This window comes from Penicillium longicatenatum (assembly GCF_028827895.1).
Source record: "Penicillium longicatenatum strain IBT 33135 chromosome Unknown contig_6_segment0_segment0, whole genome shotgun sequence".
NCBI classification, from domain to species: domain Eukaryota; kingdom Fungi; phylum Ascomycota; class Eurotiomycetes; order Eurotiales; family Aspergillaceae; genus Penicillium; species Penicillium longicatenatum.
Genome location: NW_026643123.1, coordinates 1,225,565 through 1,240,370, shown reverse-complemented (window position 1 = coordinate 1,240,370; position 14,806 = coordinate 1,225,565). Strand labels below are relative to the sequence as shown.

At 49.4% G+C, this 14,806-nt stretch overlaps 4 protein-coding genes across 4 annotated transcripts; 1 reads left to right on the top strand and 3 right to left on the bottom strand.

Moving 5' to 3' along the window:
* Positions 1-109: 109 nt before the first annotated feature.
* On the bottom strand, positions 110-1,104 carry N7484_008657 (SDR family NAD(P)-dependent oxidoreductase; the record flags this gene model as incomplete). Its single annotated transcript, XM_057119044.1, has 4 exons — positions 110-369; positions 418-697; positions 767-1,014; positions 1,068-1,104. The coding sequence occupies 4 exons, from the start codon at positions 1,102-1,104 to the stop codon at positions 110-112; spliced, it is 825 nt and encodes a 274-aa protein (XP_056968599.1).
* A 207-nt stretch (positions 1,105-1,311) lies between these two features.
* N7484_008656 (short chain dehydrogenase) lies at positions 1,312-2,638 on the bottom strand (the record flags this gene model as incomplete). The annotated part of the gene is made up of 8 exons (XM_057119043.1): positions 1,312-1,386; positions 1,444-1,580; positions 1,632-1,688; positions 1,751-1,830; positions 1,880-2,126; positions 2,194-2,201; positions 2,263-2,431; positions 2,533-2,638. 8 exons carry the CDS (start codon positions 2,636-2,638, stop codon positions 1,312-1,314), a joined length of 879 nt encoding a protein of 292 aa, XP_056968598.1.
* Positions 2,639-3,140: 502 nt separating this feature from the next.
* Positions 3,141-10,692, top strand: N7484_008655 (type I polyketide synthase; the record flags this gene model as incomplete). Its single annotated transcript, XM_057119042.1, has 8 exons — positions 3,141-3,258; positions 3,315-3,786; positions 3,844-7,165; positions 7,225-8,391; positions 8,465-9,180; positions 9,232-9,400; positions 9,453-9,761; positions 9,817-10,692. 8 exons carry the CDS (start codon positions 3,141-3,143, stop codon positions 10,690-10,692), a joined length of 7,149 nt encoding a protein of 2,382 aa, XP_056968597.1.
* A 912-nt stretch (positions 10,693-11,604) lies between these two features.
* On the bottom strand, positions 11,605-13,734 carry N7484_008654 (type I 3-dehydroquinate dehydratase; the record flags this gene model as incomplete). The annotated part of the gene is made up of 1 exon (XM_057119041.1): positions 11,605-13,734. The coding sequence occupies one exon, from the start codon at positions 13,732-13,734 to the stop codon at positions 11,605-11,607; it is 2,130 nt and encodes a 709-aa protein (XP_056968596.1).
* Positions 13,735-14,806: the final 1,072 nt, after the last annotated feature.

The window sequence follows — 14,806 nt, the reverse complement described above, 5'->3', positions numbered from 1 at the left end:
AAGGCGGGGAACAATTAGACCGTTGGATAAGCACGTCTGCAGACTGGGAACGAGGTAATCATAATTTCTGTGGCTATAAGATACGGAGATTACAGAAGATTCCTATCTGCTATCCGTGTTTCATCTCTAGAGTTGTTCCGCCATCGACAAGCCACCCGACCCCGGTCACATAGCTGGCTTTCGGGCCACTGAGGAACAGGATCACATCAGAGATCTCCTCCGTACGGGCTAGGCGCCCAGCAGGAATGCTGCTGGATAAAGCCGAAAGCACTTCCGGGCTTCCGGCGAATGCTTTGTCGATCATGGGCGTTTCTACCCACGACGGACATACCGCATTCACCCGAATGCCGTGAGGGGCGTTGTCGAGAGCTTAGGCCGGTCAGCACGCAATCAGTACACGGGAGGCGAACATCCTACCGGCAGTTTTCGTAATACCAAGTACAGCATGTTTTGCAGCTGTGTATTGTACGATTCCAGGAAAGGCGACAACAGCGTTAGCCGACGCGATATTGACAATGGCCCCCCGGCCCAAGCCGCGAGGCCCGGTCCGTCCCTCCACAACGCGGAGTGGCTGTACCTTCATAGCCTCGCTGACCGCGCGCACGCATAACATGGTGCCTCTGACATTGATGGACATCAACCTATCAAACTCTGCCATGCAGGTCTCTGAGACGGGTCGAACTTGCTGAACTCCGACCTAGGGTGTGACCTGCATCAGGCTAAAGATCCTTCAAGATAAGATACGGGGTATTAGAAATGTTCTCACTCCGGCGCTGTTGATACTGTAGTCGATGCCGCCAAACTCATCCCGTGCGGTATCTACCATGTGCTGGACGCTTTCTTCATCGGAGATATCGACCCGCACCGCAATACCACGATAAGCCGCGTTGGTGGCCTGGGCCTTACTTTCCTCTAGGGCCTCCAGTGCCGCTGTCAGATCTATATCTGCAAAGATGATACCCCGAGCTCCCTCGATGGCGAATGCGAGGGAACAGTCTCGCCCTATGCCGCTCCCTGTAACTTGCTCAGTTTCAGTGTAACTTATTGGCCTGTCATTCGTTTCATACCCGCACCAGTGATTAAGGCGACTCCGTCAATTGCCATTTCAGGTAGACTTTTTGTGGATCTAACCATTTACTGCAGTGGAGGGCACGGGTTGTTATAGAAGACAAAGTTAAATTTATTTGGTAGCAAACATTTCTAACATTCTCGATTTACGGGTCTCCGCGCCGGAGCATCGGACATCCGTCTATCATAAGCCCGTAGAAGGCCCTCAGATACTACTGGAGACCTGCTAATTCGATTCAGGACTCAGATGAGCTTGACCCCACCGGAATTTGAGTCAGCCAGTTTTCCGAGGTTGAACAGACGACCGAAGAACCAATCCTATTCCACGGTAAGCCTTATAGCCAAATTAAAGCAACATGCTTATTTATGACTTACCCAGAAAGTTCGAGGTAAATAGGCATCGATAAATCGGATAGTGCCCGATGATGCACCGAACCAAAACCAGGGCGCTGGAGACTTCTTCAGTATCTCCTTAACCACCCCGGTCGCATATTGATCGGGAGTCACGCCATCTGTGAAGTCCATTAGATCGTCAAGATCCCCAGGAAATAATTGAAACATACCTGGCTTTCGGTAAAGGTGAGCCTGAAAAGCCTCATTCATCGGATAGTATACAGAGTCTGTAAAATGAGTCATTTGGGCGGACGTTCAATTGTTCACAGAGACCATGGATCAATCCTACCTTCCGGAAGAGATCTGCCATGATCATTTTTGAGGATGTTGGTATGTACCTCCCCACTGATGATGTTCACAACCCGAACGCTAGACATATCAGTTTAATGTGCATTGAATGATGGATGTGTGGTCATACCCAAATGGTCGCATTTCCACACGCAAGGTATTGCCATAATGGTGCAGGGCGGCTTTGCTAGCATTGTAGGACGCCCCATAAACATAAGGGCAAACCCCTCCAATGGAACCAATGTTAACAACAACACCTTTGGTAGCAATTAGAAAAGGATGTAGGAAGTGAACGACCCGCATGGGGCCAAAAACATTCACTTTGAACATCTTCTCAACATCGGCCACTTTCGTATCTGTAGCCGGCATGGTATAACCTAGATGCAAGAATCCTATGAGAAGTTGAAATGGAAAAAGGTTTCGCAAAATGTTACAGCTACTCACAGATTCCCCTGCAATGAGCGCATAGATTAGCAGTGATAAATTAATAGAAATGGTTGCGGTTGGACTAACGCGTTGTTGATGAGGATATCCAACTTCCCCCCTGTAAGCTTCTGGATCGTTTCTTTCAGCTTCTCTACACTAACGTCACTCGTGACATCTGTACGAGTAACATGCACGCCTCTGGATACCAAGTGGTCTTCGTTTTCATGGGGAAGAAGGGTTGCGATAACCTCAACATCTAGTTATTGGCCGTCAGAAGCACGTTGACAAGAGAAGAGATTATTGGAGTGGACCACTTGCTTTCCTCCCTTAACTTGGATGCAAGGGCATGTCCAATACCACCGTATCCACAACTATCAAGGTCAGGATGATAATCAAATGGCTCTTCCAGTTCAATCAAATACCCAGTAATAAGTGCAAACTTTCCGCCTTTCATTTTGCTCATTTGGAATGACTGATCACGATGTGGGGAGGGTTTGAATTATTGCTGCTAACCTCTCGGCTTACTTCTTGTAACAGAAACTGGAATGCCTGAGTGAAAGTATCCATCCAGTAGGATGAAGTTTGTGCCGGAACAACGGCTTTTTCCGAACGGACTTGGCTTGTGTCTGACAAGGATCAATTCGGATGTGAGGAAGTCCTATCAAGCAGGCATCGGAGGGAGCTGGAATTGTAGGGAGTCCGCTCAGATAAAGCTCAGCGGAGTAAGACTGACTGCATAAACGTACTTTTGCAATGAAACCTTGGCACATGTAGGAGGTCCGGACGCGGGATGATAGGCCTTGCAATTGAGTTTCTCTCTTGCCATCCGTATAATGTAGATGGATAAGGAGCACTGGGCATAGTTAGATATAAGTAGGCATAGCGGGCAACTAGATAGAAGAACGAGTGTCAGATCGCAAGTCAAACCCAGCCATAAGAAGGACAACATTATTATACGATCAGCCATGTCGCCCTACCTTCGAGGTGACATTTCCTCCAGCACCAGCGAGGCATCAACCCCTCCCTCGGTAGCCCAAGTCAAAGATGGTCCGGAATATGAGCCTATTGCTATCATTGGAATGGGTATGTCATGCCTATTCACATCCATTCATACTATGATCATTAATTCCCTACTATAGGATGTCGGCTTCCAGGTGGCATCAAATCCCCCCAAGACCTCTGGAAACTCCTGACTGAACAGCGCTCTGGCCAATGCGATGTCCCGGCTTCACGATGGAACATTGATGGCTTCTACCACCCCAATAGCAATCGACCTGGAAGCATGAACACAAAAGGCGGATACTTCATCCAGGAAGATATTCGACAGTTTGACAATGGCTTCTTCGGAATCAACAATCTCGAAGCAACTTTTATGGATCCCCAGCAGCGTAAGCTATTGGAAGTCTGTTATGAGTGCTTTGAAAGTGCAGGTGCTACCCTGGAGGACATCTCCGCTGCCAATATTGGATGCTACGTTGGCAACTTCACCATCGATTACATTACCATGCAGGCGAAAGAGGCTGACTACTTCCATCGTTACAATGCTACTGGCATGGGAACAACAATTCTCTCCAACCGAATCAGTCACGTCTTCAACCTCACAGGGCCCAGGTACGCGCGAAATCGATTTTTAATCTAAATTTAGACGTTTCTAATACTCTATTCCAGTGTGGTACTTGATACTGCTTGCTCATCGTCACTGTACGCTGTGCATATGGCATGTGCAGCCATTGATGCAGGCGAGTGCGATTCAGCTATTGCAGCTGGTGCAAACTTGGTCCAGGCACCAGAGCAACACCTCGGCACGATGAAAGCTGGAGTGCTTTCTGGTACTTCTACATGCCATACGTTCGACGCCTCTGCAGATGGATATGGTCGTGCTGATGGTATCGGGGCGGTCTATCTCAAGAAGCTGAGCAAGGCTCTCGAAGACAACGACCCGATCCGAGGTATCATCCGCGGTTCAGCGGTCAATGCCAACGGAAAGACCAACGGAATCACACTTCCCAGCTCTGACGGTCAGGAAGCTGTCATTCGCAAGGCTTATGCGAAGGCCGGTCTGGAGGACAAGTACAACGAGACAAACTATGTCGAATGCCACGGAACCGGAACTGCCGTTGGAGATCCTATCGAGCTCGAAGCCGTGTCACGGGTGTTCAAGAAGCGGCCAATACAAGCGCCACTGCAAGTAGGCTCTGTCAAGACCAATCTAGGACATTCGGAGGCAGCCTCGGGTTTTTCTAGCATTTTCAAAGTCGTCATGGCACTTGAGAAGGGCCTCATTCCACCCACCATCGGAGTCCAGAACATCAACCCAAAGATCAAAACAGAAGAATGGGGTGTGAAAATTATCACTGAATCAACTAAGTGGCCGGTCGAGAGTCTGACTTTGGCCAAACCAACTCGCCGAGCTGGTGTCAATTCCTTCGGATATGGTGGTGCAAACAGCCACGCCATCTTAGAATCTGTGGACAACTTTGTTCCTCGTCGAAAGGGCATGTCTTCTGAAGCCTTGTCCAAAGTCAAATCAACATTCATACTCCCAGTTTCCGCCAATTCATCTAGTTCTCTCGAGGCGCAGTTGAAGAACCTGTCTCTGCTCAATCTTGAAGGAGTCAACATTGTTGATCTGGCTTATACGCTGGGCGCTCGTCGGTCCAAGCTTTCCTCCAGGGCATACGCGCTTGCAGGACAAGAGACTCTCGGAGAAAACCTTAGCCCGGACAATTTTGTCTTTCCCACTGAGGGAGCAAGATACGCCAAGCTCCCCTTTGCTTTTGTCTTTACAGGTCAAGGAGCCCAGTGGGCTCAAATGGGCAAGGAGTTAATTCAAGAAGTTCCTTCCTTCCGTAAGACTCTGGTGGAGCTGGACAACGCTCTACAAAAGCTCCCTCATGCACCATCTTGGACGCTGAGACAAGCTATTTTGGACCCAAAGGATACATCACAGATCAACCATGTCACTCGCTCGCAGCCGGTATGTACGGCTATTCAGATAGCCTATATCCAGCTTCTTCGGAAGTGGGGTATCGAGTGTGAGGCTGTTATCGGACATTCGTCAGGTGAAATTGCCGCTGCATACGCTGCCGGTCTCCTCACAGCAACCGATGCCATCATCGTGGCCTATTACCGTGGCTACGTGGTCGGGAATACCGAGTTGCCCGTCAAGGGAGGGATGATCGCCGCAGGTATCGGTAAAGACCAAGCTGAGATTGAGATCGATACTCTGGGTCTGTCAAATGAGATCAAAGTCGCATGTATCAACTCCCCAGAGAGCGTCACCATCAGTGGAGATGCCGATGGGATTGACAAGATCGTGAGTCACTTGCAAGGACAAGGCCTTTTTGCCCGCAAGCTCAACACCAATGACCGGGCTTACCACTCTCACCATATGGCTCTGCTCGGCCAAGAATATGAGGACATTCTCATCGATAATCTCCCACCTTCACGGTCATGGCAACCAGATAACAAGGTTCGATGGGTGTCATCTGTGACTGGGCAGATGGTGACTGGAAAGATACAACCTTCCTATTGGAGAACCAATCTCGAGTCGCCCGTCCGGTTCAGTGACGCTGTTGAAGGTCTGATTAAAGGTGCCAAGTACCACCTGATTGAGCTAGGTCCTCATTCGGCTTTGGAAATGCCCATCAAGCAGACCATGACCAAGCTGAACGTCAAAGCTGGGGATTTCAACTACTCTTCCGCCCTGACTAGGAACAAGAATGGTGTCGACTGCTTGCTTAATCTGGTGGGAAATCTCTTCCTCCATGGCCATGCAATTGATTTTGCTCAAGTCAATTACGTTGAGGCTTCAACAACTTCGATGGCACGCCATATTTCCAAGTACCCCGCGCATCAACAGGGCAAGGTCATTCCAGATCTCCCAACTTACGCTTGGACTTATGATACCCTTCTGTGGAGTGAATGCCGTGCGAGTACCGAGTATCGTGATCGCAAATACCCACACCATGACCTTCTTGGCTCACAGAAGCCAGGGGGGAATGGATTGCAGACAACATGGAGAAACGTCCTCAAGACCGAACATAATCCTTGGCTCCTTGATCACAAATTGGAGGACACAGTTGTCTTTCCGGGAGCAGGCTACATGGCCATGGGGATTGAGGCTATTTGTCAAGTCACAGACACAAAGCCATCGGATCCCGTATCAATTGGTCTACGACAGTTCCAGATTCTCAAAGCACTTCCACTTTCCGCGGACTCAAATGACCCCGGCATTGAGGTCTTCACCCAAATCACTCCTTTGGCTATATCGGCTACATCAAATTCGAAAGAATGGTGGGAATTTGAAGTCACCAGCTACAAAGATGGAATCTCTACCACCCATGCCACCGGCAAGCTCAGCATCAAGGCGCCGGAGGACGTGATCAAGCCGAGTCTTGTACCAAGTAACTGCGACCTGGAGGCCCTTGCCATTCGGAACTGGTACGGTCAGTTTACCAAAGTGGGACTAAACTACGGGCCGAACTTTGCGGCTCTCGGGGAGATTCAGACACCAAGAGACAAGGTCAGCCAACACGCCCGTGCAAAGACTCAGCTTTTGCAAGGTGGTGGAGAGGGTAAGGAGACTCAGTCGACATATTTGGTGCACCCGATTACCATCGACGTCATGTTGCAAGCTGGTATCATTGCCAGCACAGGAGGCATCATCAAAAGTCTTCGAGCCAATGTTCCGGTGTCGATTGAAGAAGCATTTTTCCAGGCTCCTTCTGCCCCGCCATCAGAGCCTGTCTTGATTGATGCCGAGACAAAGAAGATCGGCTTTTCAGCCTACATGATTAACACTTGCCTTTATGATAATCAGGACCGACCTTGCGTGGTGTTGAAGAATGTTCGCGTTACTGGGTACCAGGGAGCTGCCCAGATGGATGATGAACAGGACCGTGAGCCAATGCTTCGATTGCTGTGGAAGCCCGATGTGACGACTTTGTCAAGCAGCGGCTTGACTCAGTATCTGTCCTCGTGTGCTAGCGTAAGTTTTTTTTTTACAAATGACTCGTCAAACAACAATGACTGATTTTATCAATACAGAGCTCGGAGGATCAATTCGCCGCTATGGTGGATATCATTTCGCACAAGAACCCCAGGGTGCAAATACTGGATGTCACCAACTCCGATGATCTCACGGAGAGATTCCTGAATACTCTTCGCATAGATAATGCATTCAAACGATTCCGATCATACTCCAGGGGAAATTTCTCACCGGAAGGTGAACTTTCCTTGGAGGCTGTGGACGGCAAGCAACTCGGAAAGGGTAAACTGTCAAAGTCGAACGCCCAAGTCAGATATGATCTCATTATTGTGGGAGACGGGCTTACCGACAGTCAATATGGTCGTTTGACGGAACTTGTGGCATCCGATGGTATTATCTTGAAGATGGCCACCTGTCCATCTAAGGCCCTAGACGGATTCACATCCATATGCACTGACACGACCAGGGGACACACCTTGGAGGTATCAATGCCGCTGGCTGACGGCAAAGTCCAAAAGAGCTTCGATGGCATTTTGATTGTAGAGGAAGAGGAGCAAGATTCATTCAACGAAGCTCTAGCCAAGCATCTGTCGACTGAGCTTGGGCAAAATGTCAAGCGAGTTCTCCTGCACGACTTGACGAAAAGCATGATCACGGCGAAGTCTCTTGTTATTTCCACCATCGAGTTAAGTCGACCAGTTCTCTCAACTCTTACAGGCGAAGAGATGCAATCTGTCAAGTGTATCACGGACAACGCCCTTAGCCTCCTCTGGCTAACTGGGGGTAACAACATGGAGGGATCGCGTCCCGACTTTGCCTTGATGTCGGGTCTTTCCAGAGCTCTCATGCTGGAACAGCCATCTCTGCAAATCACGATGCTGGATCTTGACGTTGCCACCCCAACATTGCAAACATTGCAAAACATCACTATTGTCTTGCGCCAGTCCGCTGAGTCTACCAGCCCAGATGCCGAATATGTGCAAAAGAATGACCTTTTGCACATTAGCCGAATGGTCCCTGAGGAGGATATGAACCGCAGTTTCCGGGACAGACAGGGCCTTGTTCCATCGCTCACTCCTTTGAGTGAGGCTAAGCCAGCTCGTTTGACGATTGGAACTGTTGGTCAATTTGACACACTTGCTTTCAGCCGAGAGTCACCGGACCTATTGGATCTGAAGCCTGGCACCGTTGAAATCGAAGTGAAGTCAGTTGGACTGAACGCGAAGGTATATATATACATATTATTCAACATTGGTTTTTCTAAAGGATATTTCGGTGCACTGACACAAATATATCTAGGACTTCTATGCCCTGGCTGGTAAGGTCAACACAAAGGATGGAATGTGCAAATTGGAATGTAGCGGTATTGTTACCCGGGTAGCTGGCAGTGGTATCCACCGCCTGGCGGTTGGTGACCGCGTGGTTACAATGGGACCAGGTCACTTTTTGACTCGCGAGACGTTCCCAGAATGGGCCTGCCAAAAGTTGCAAGACGACGAGGACCTGCATGTGGTGACTACTCTTCCATTAGTCTTCTCAACGGCTCTCTATGCTCTGCATTATCGAGCTCATATTCAGGACGGGGAGTCCGTGCTTATCCACTCGGCAGCAGGTGGATTGGGCAACGCCGCTATTCAGATCGCTCAGCTAGCAAACGCTGAGATCTACGCGACAGTAAGCACGGAGGAGAAGAAGGATTATCTCGTGAAGACATTCAATTTGAAGCGAGAAAACATCTTCAATTCCCGTGACTCTTCGTTCCAGCCAGCCATTTTGGCAGCTACTGGTGGCAGAGGTGTAGACATCGTTCTAAACTCTCTCACTGGTGATCTTCTCCATGATAGCTGGAGAGTCTGTGCTCCATGGGGTCGGTTCGTCGAGGTCGGAAAGCAAGACATCACCGACGCCGGTAAGCTGGACATGGAGATGTTCCGACGCAACGTCACATTTACTGCATTTGATCTCAGTGAGCTATCTGATGAAAGTCAGCCAAGACTCAACAAAATTGCCTCGGAGTGCGTATTTCCATGCAAAATTCGAAGTTGGGATTCTAATGAACTTTACAGACTGCTCGCGGAGACTTTGTCTCTTTACCGACAGAAGAAGATCAAGGCCATTGAGCCGTTGAAGGTCTTTGACGTCTCTGAGATCACGCAGGCGTACCGCTACTTTGGTCTGGGTAGCCGGATTGGCAAGATTGCCATTTCTCTCGAGAATGATGCTTCCCTCATCCCAGTGAGTAATCTAATAGAGTCAATCCCCTCAATCACCAAGGCTGACTGTACAGACTCTTCCTACGAAACACGACTCTAAATTTAGCCCCGAGAAAACATATCTCATGATTGGTTGTCTTGGTGGGCTGGGCGGCAGTATCTCGAAATGGATGGTCAAACGTGGCGCCCGGAAATTTGTGTTTGTCGGCCGAAGTGGCACTGACAGGAAGCCGGCTAGACTGCTCGTTGAAAGCCTTGAGGCCTCTGGGGCAGAGGTGACGGTCGTTCGTGGTGATGTGGGTGTCTACTCCGATGTGCAGGCGGCTGTCGCTGCTATCAATGGACCAGTTGGAGGTGTCATTCAAGCTGCAATGGGACTTAACGTGGGATCCCTTGTTTTCTTTCTTTCTATCTGACGAAATATCTAACATCCTTTAGGAGGCACTTTGGACCACTATGCCCATCGAATACTGGCACACCGGCATTGACCCTAAGCTTATTGGCTCGTGGAACCTGTACAATGCGCTGGAGGGACGGACCGGTGATCTCGATTTCTTCTTGATGACGAGTTCCGTGTCCGGCAGTGTGGGAACAGCCACAGAGGGCAATTACTGCGCGGCCAATTACTTCCTGGATGTCTTTGCCCGCTTTTTGCGAAGCAAAGGCCTACCGGGTCTCTCGATCGGCCTGGGTATGATTTCGGAGGTGGGGTATCTTCACGAGAACCCAGAAATTGAAGCCCTCCTCTTGAGAAAGGGTATTCAAGCAATTAACGAGGACGAGTTGCTGCAGATCATTGATATTTCGCTCTGCAACAAGAACAAGACCGTATACGATACCATGGCATCCAGCCACGTGCTGACTGGTTTAGAGCCTCTGGGCCTGAAGCTTCTTCAGAAGGCCGGGTTCAGCGGTTCCAATCCCACTTTGAACGATCCGCGTGCCAGTGTTCTTGCTGCTATACTCGACAGTGACAGTGATCAGGATCTGAAGAGCGGGTCTGGCATGCCGGCCGAGCTGGCCGAGGCCCTTGAGAATGGCCATGAAGGACAATCTGCTCTCGAGGCTATTGTGCATCTTATTGTCAAGCGATTTTCCAACCTCGTTCTGCAACAGATCGATAAAATCGATCCTACCAGAGCCTTATCTAAGTTTGGAATGGATAGTATGCTTGCAGCTGAGTTCCGAACCTGGTTTTACCAGGCTTTTAAGGTTGATGTTCCTTTCCTTACCTTGTTGTCGGACGCGACTACCCTCAACACGCTGGGCGACTTGGTTCATGAGTCGATTATCGAGAGTCAGAACCAGAGCTAGATTCTAATTTGGTTTATCTCGAGGCAATATTTTATTAGAAAACAATCTTTCTTGGATTACAAGCTCCTATTCTTCCTAGACTCAGCACCAGACCCCGTAGATCCAGAAGGCAAACTTTCATCTTTCGAAGCACGCACCATATACTCCACAACGTCTGCTTAAAGTCTCCGAGTACGTGCTAGTCGGTCTTAATTAAAATTCATTTTCCCAACACTCACAGCCATGGGCTGCACTAATACTTCACAAATAGTAATTCTGTAAGCTGACAAGCTTTATGCATACCCGATTAGGATTAGCCTCACAATAACGAAATCGAAAGGTGCACAGACGACAGCGCCGAATGGCATTTTCTGCGGATAATCAAAGGCTTCTGGACGGATGGCCGAGTCAAAGCTCACGATAAATAGTATATTGAACCAATCAAGGCTGGCAATATCGGGCATGAATGGTGGAGGGTAGAGAATCTCATCCTGGTGGAGTCATGGGGGATATGTAGTCCTGTCACATTCGAAATGGATAATAGGTTTTTCTCTATATAGAACAAAGTTGTCCCTGAACGGATGTATCTGGTCATATTATCGGGGTGATAGCTAACGGCGGCCGAGAACACCTTAATTATGTAGGATCGTCTATGTCGTAGGGAAAATAAGGTTGCCTTATTATTAGCAGAACGGTCCGCCAAAAAAAAAAACCAGTTCGTAGGTTTCTCTCCTTGTAAATAGAAATTCTCACAGACCAATGTCTACACGTACAGCACTTGAGTATTGCAACTTACAAAATTGACTCGAGCTTCATTCCTTCAAACTCCAAACAAGACACCGATGCCGTCTATTGCATCGCCATCACCTCCAAAAATATAGATATATAAACCGAAATGAAACAATTCCGCCATAACATGTGCTTAGTTACGAACTAGAAAAGGGAGCGCCCAGACGCCATGCGTACAAAGTCAAATGGCACATTCTGCCCAACAAGCAACCGCAAAGTCTCAACAGTAGTCCAAGCACTAACATCCTCCGACCCATATGCAGTCCACCCAGCACTAGTAGCCACAGCAAGCGGATCACCCTTCCTCGATCCGGTAGTTAAATCTAGATAAACCTTTCCGCGCGTGGTAGTTGGGGATGACCGACCGTTACTACGATAGTGGCGCAGAAGCGGCTGGACCAAGAGGGATTTCTCCGGCGGGAGGGCGGAGACGATGACAAAAGGCTGCTCGACCAATTTCACAGATTGAATTGATGTAAATGGTTCCAGGCCAGCGGCCAAGGCGCCAGAGGCTTTAAATCCGACGGTATAGATAGGACCGATTTCAAGATTGCGCAGTGCAAAGATAGCAGCTGATGCGTCCGTTTCGGATCCTGAAAGGATGATTGCGGCTCGGCCGCGGTATGCGGATGGAACGTGGTCCCGCGTTAAAGTTGCGCGGATGCCCTTCCAAGCGGTATTCTCACCTATGAAACGGGGTGTGCCATTTGATGATCCATCTCTGACTGTATTGACAGCGATGGTGTCGACGAGGCCGATGGCACGAGCCGCGTCACTGATGACTGGGATATAGGTCGTCGAGCTGGGAATTGGCGGGTTGACTGATGCACCACCGAACTGGGGCTGCATAATCACAGCCTCCATTGAGCCCTTGGGCCCACGATCGATAGAGTTAAATGAGTGCGGCAAACCTAGCTCGTTGAGACATTTCTCCATAAACATGGAATGCGGCGTCGCGCGAAAGGAGCCAATAGCATAGAAATCGCGTTTCGGTAGTTGACCCATAATGTGCAGGGCCTCGTTGATCTCAGCTGCGGTTAATTGGCCTGGAGCCGCGATCATCGGGAGAAGAGGGTGGGTGATTGGAGAGAAGACAGTGTTGAGGGCACGAGAGAGCTGGCCTTGCTGACCCATGTTCACGGCTGATAACAAAGGGCCTGAGCCACGATTTTTGATGGTCGAACGGAAATACTCCAGCTCGTAATTTTCTTCCATTGTCGAGACCATGGCGATCATCTTGACGATGTCGGCATACTTGGTGCTCTCGTCAAAGATACGCTGAGCTTCAGGCGATGTCCACTTCCACTTTCCGGAAAAATCGTGGAAAGCCGACATGATGGTACTATGTCCTTTGACTTGGGCCAGTCGTCGCCGGATATCCTCTGGCAACCACAGCTCCACATCAACATACTCGACACCCCACTGGATCGCCCGTCGCAGATACTTGTAAAACAACGAGGGATCCTCCATGGGAAATTTTCCATTCTCCTTCGTACATCGTGTAGTAAAGATAATGGGTAATTCGGTATGCTGTCTCAGCAGCATCAATTGCTGTCCCACATATCTAAGACTCGGCACTGTTCCCGCTCCATTCCCAGGCTCAACCAACAAATCCACACGTATCTCAACCGCATCGGAGCCAACAGAAAGAATATCCAAATTCGGTAGCGCAGCATGAACATCCGGGAAGGTCGTCGAAATGAAATTCGTCCGGGTCTTAGTGCGGAGATCCTCATGCGGTCTCGTCTGGCCCAGAATCAACGATAAAAACCGAGTAAGATCCCGACGCAAGAAAGCACTGTGCGAGTACAGGAATTCATAGTCGCATGTTTCTGACAGTTCATCCTCCGGCGCAGATCCATCTTCCACGCTATGGGTGTTGATTAACACGAGTGACGACCTATCACATCCCTCCAGACTGCGGTGGAGGTTTTGCGCCCAAACTCCCACCACGATTACATCGCCGACTCTGTTCAGCGTGGCTAGAGATGTCTCTGTAGTCCATGGTTTCCCAAGCACTTCCGCCACCATGTGCACAATATGTTCTTGATTCGGTCCGAACACAATCACAATGGTACTGGTCGGGGGATGGGAGGATGGCGTCGTGGTCCCATTGGTCTGAGTTGACGGAGGCGCAGCGGACTCGACTATGGCGGAAATGTTGAGGGTGGAAGTAGCATTGTTGTTCGTAGGAGGGGCAGGATGTGGCAAGGAGGCGACGGCAGTCTCGTCAAGCAACGGAGTCGCCATGGGCGGGAGGGCTGTGGGCATCATCGCATTACAGACACAAGTGTTTTCATACTTGAGTTATCAAAATCGCCTAGAACCCGGATGCGAAAGAAAGTTCGAGGCTGTGCTGGTGTCACGGTATCAAGGAGTAGGGGTTGGAGAGCTTTCCCAAGCCACGCGAAAACAGGCTTTAACTTTTGCTTATTGAGATTCCACGAAAGGGGGTGAAGCACGGGTATCAAAGAGACAGTAGCATCCGCGTCATGAGACGAATTTCGCTAGGGGCAAGGTTATGCGCGGAGTTCAACCGATGTCAAAATCAAGTCAATTCCATTCGACCGCACGGTAGATGGATAGAGTTTAATACGGGGCAGGCGGCAAAAATGGCCATGTAGCGGCATTGGAACTGCGACATTAGATGGAAGAAATCGTGTTGCTAATGCACAATGCGAGGATCCATCCGGGGCGCGGGGGAGATTTGGACGGGGATGCATTTCTCCGCCAATCAGCGATAAGATTGATAGCGGCCGGAGAGCTTACCGTTACTGTCTCCGTAGACGATAACGACGTCCATTGTTAGTAGGGGTGTGAGCCTCCACTTCACGCATTCCAGCGTTGTATGTTCATCGAGGATTCCCTCGCAGGAAATAATTAGATTCCGAGGTTTAAGTACTCCCGGGCCTAACTTCTAAATATGCATAATTCTTGGCACGGTTCCTCGGGTAGGGCAGGAGACACGTCTACAATCTGATACGGGGAAAATCTCCGCCTACAAAAGAGATCCTTCTATGTGGAGCCAATGACGGGGTTATTGACTGAAGAAAATATGGAACGGAAATTGACCCTGAATGCTTGGTGCTTAGTGGTCACTCAAACAACTGCCTAAATTAGACGACCGATAGCCTATAGGAGAGATTCCAACAGGCTACAAATTGCCTAATATTCTATGGCTGCCGGTCACTTATTATATTTAGGCGAGAGCCTCGGGTAAGCCTACAGTACAGCAGCCCTGAAACTAACACGACAGGACTTCACATAGCAGTACCTGGTCAATTCAGAGTCCACTTCATATTCACAGGTCAAGTACATCATTAAACATTCAAACACGGCGTTCACT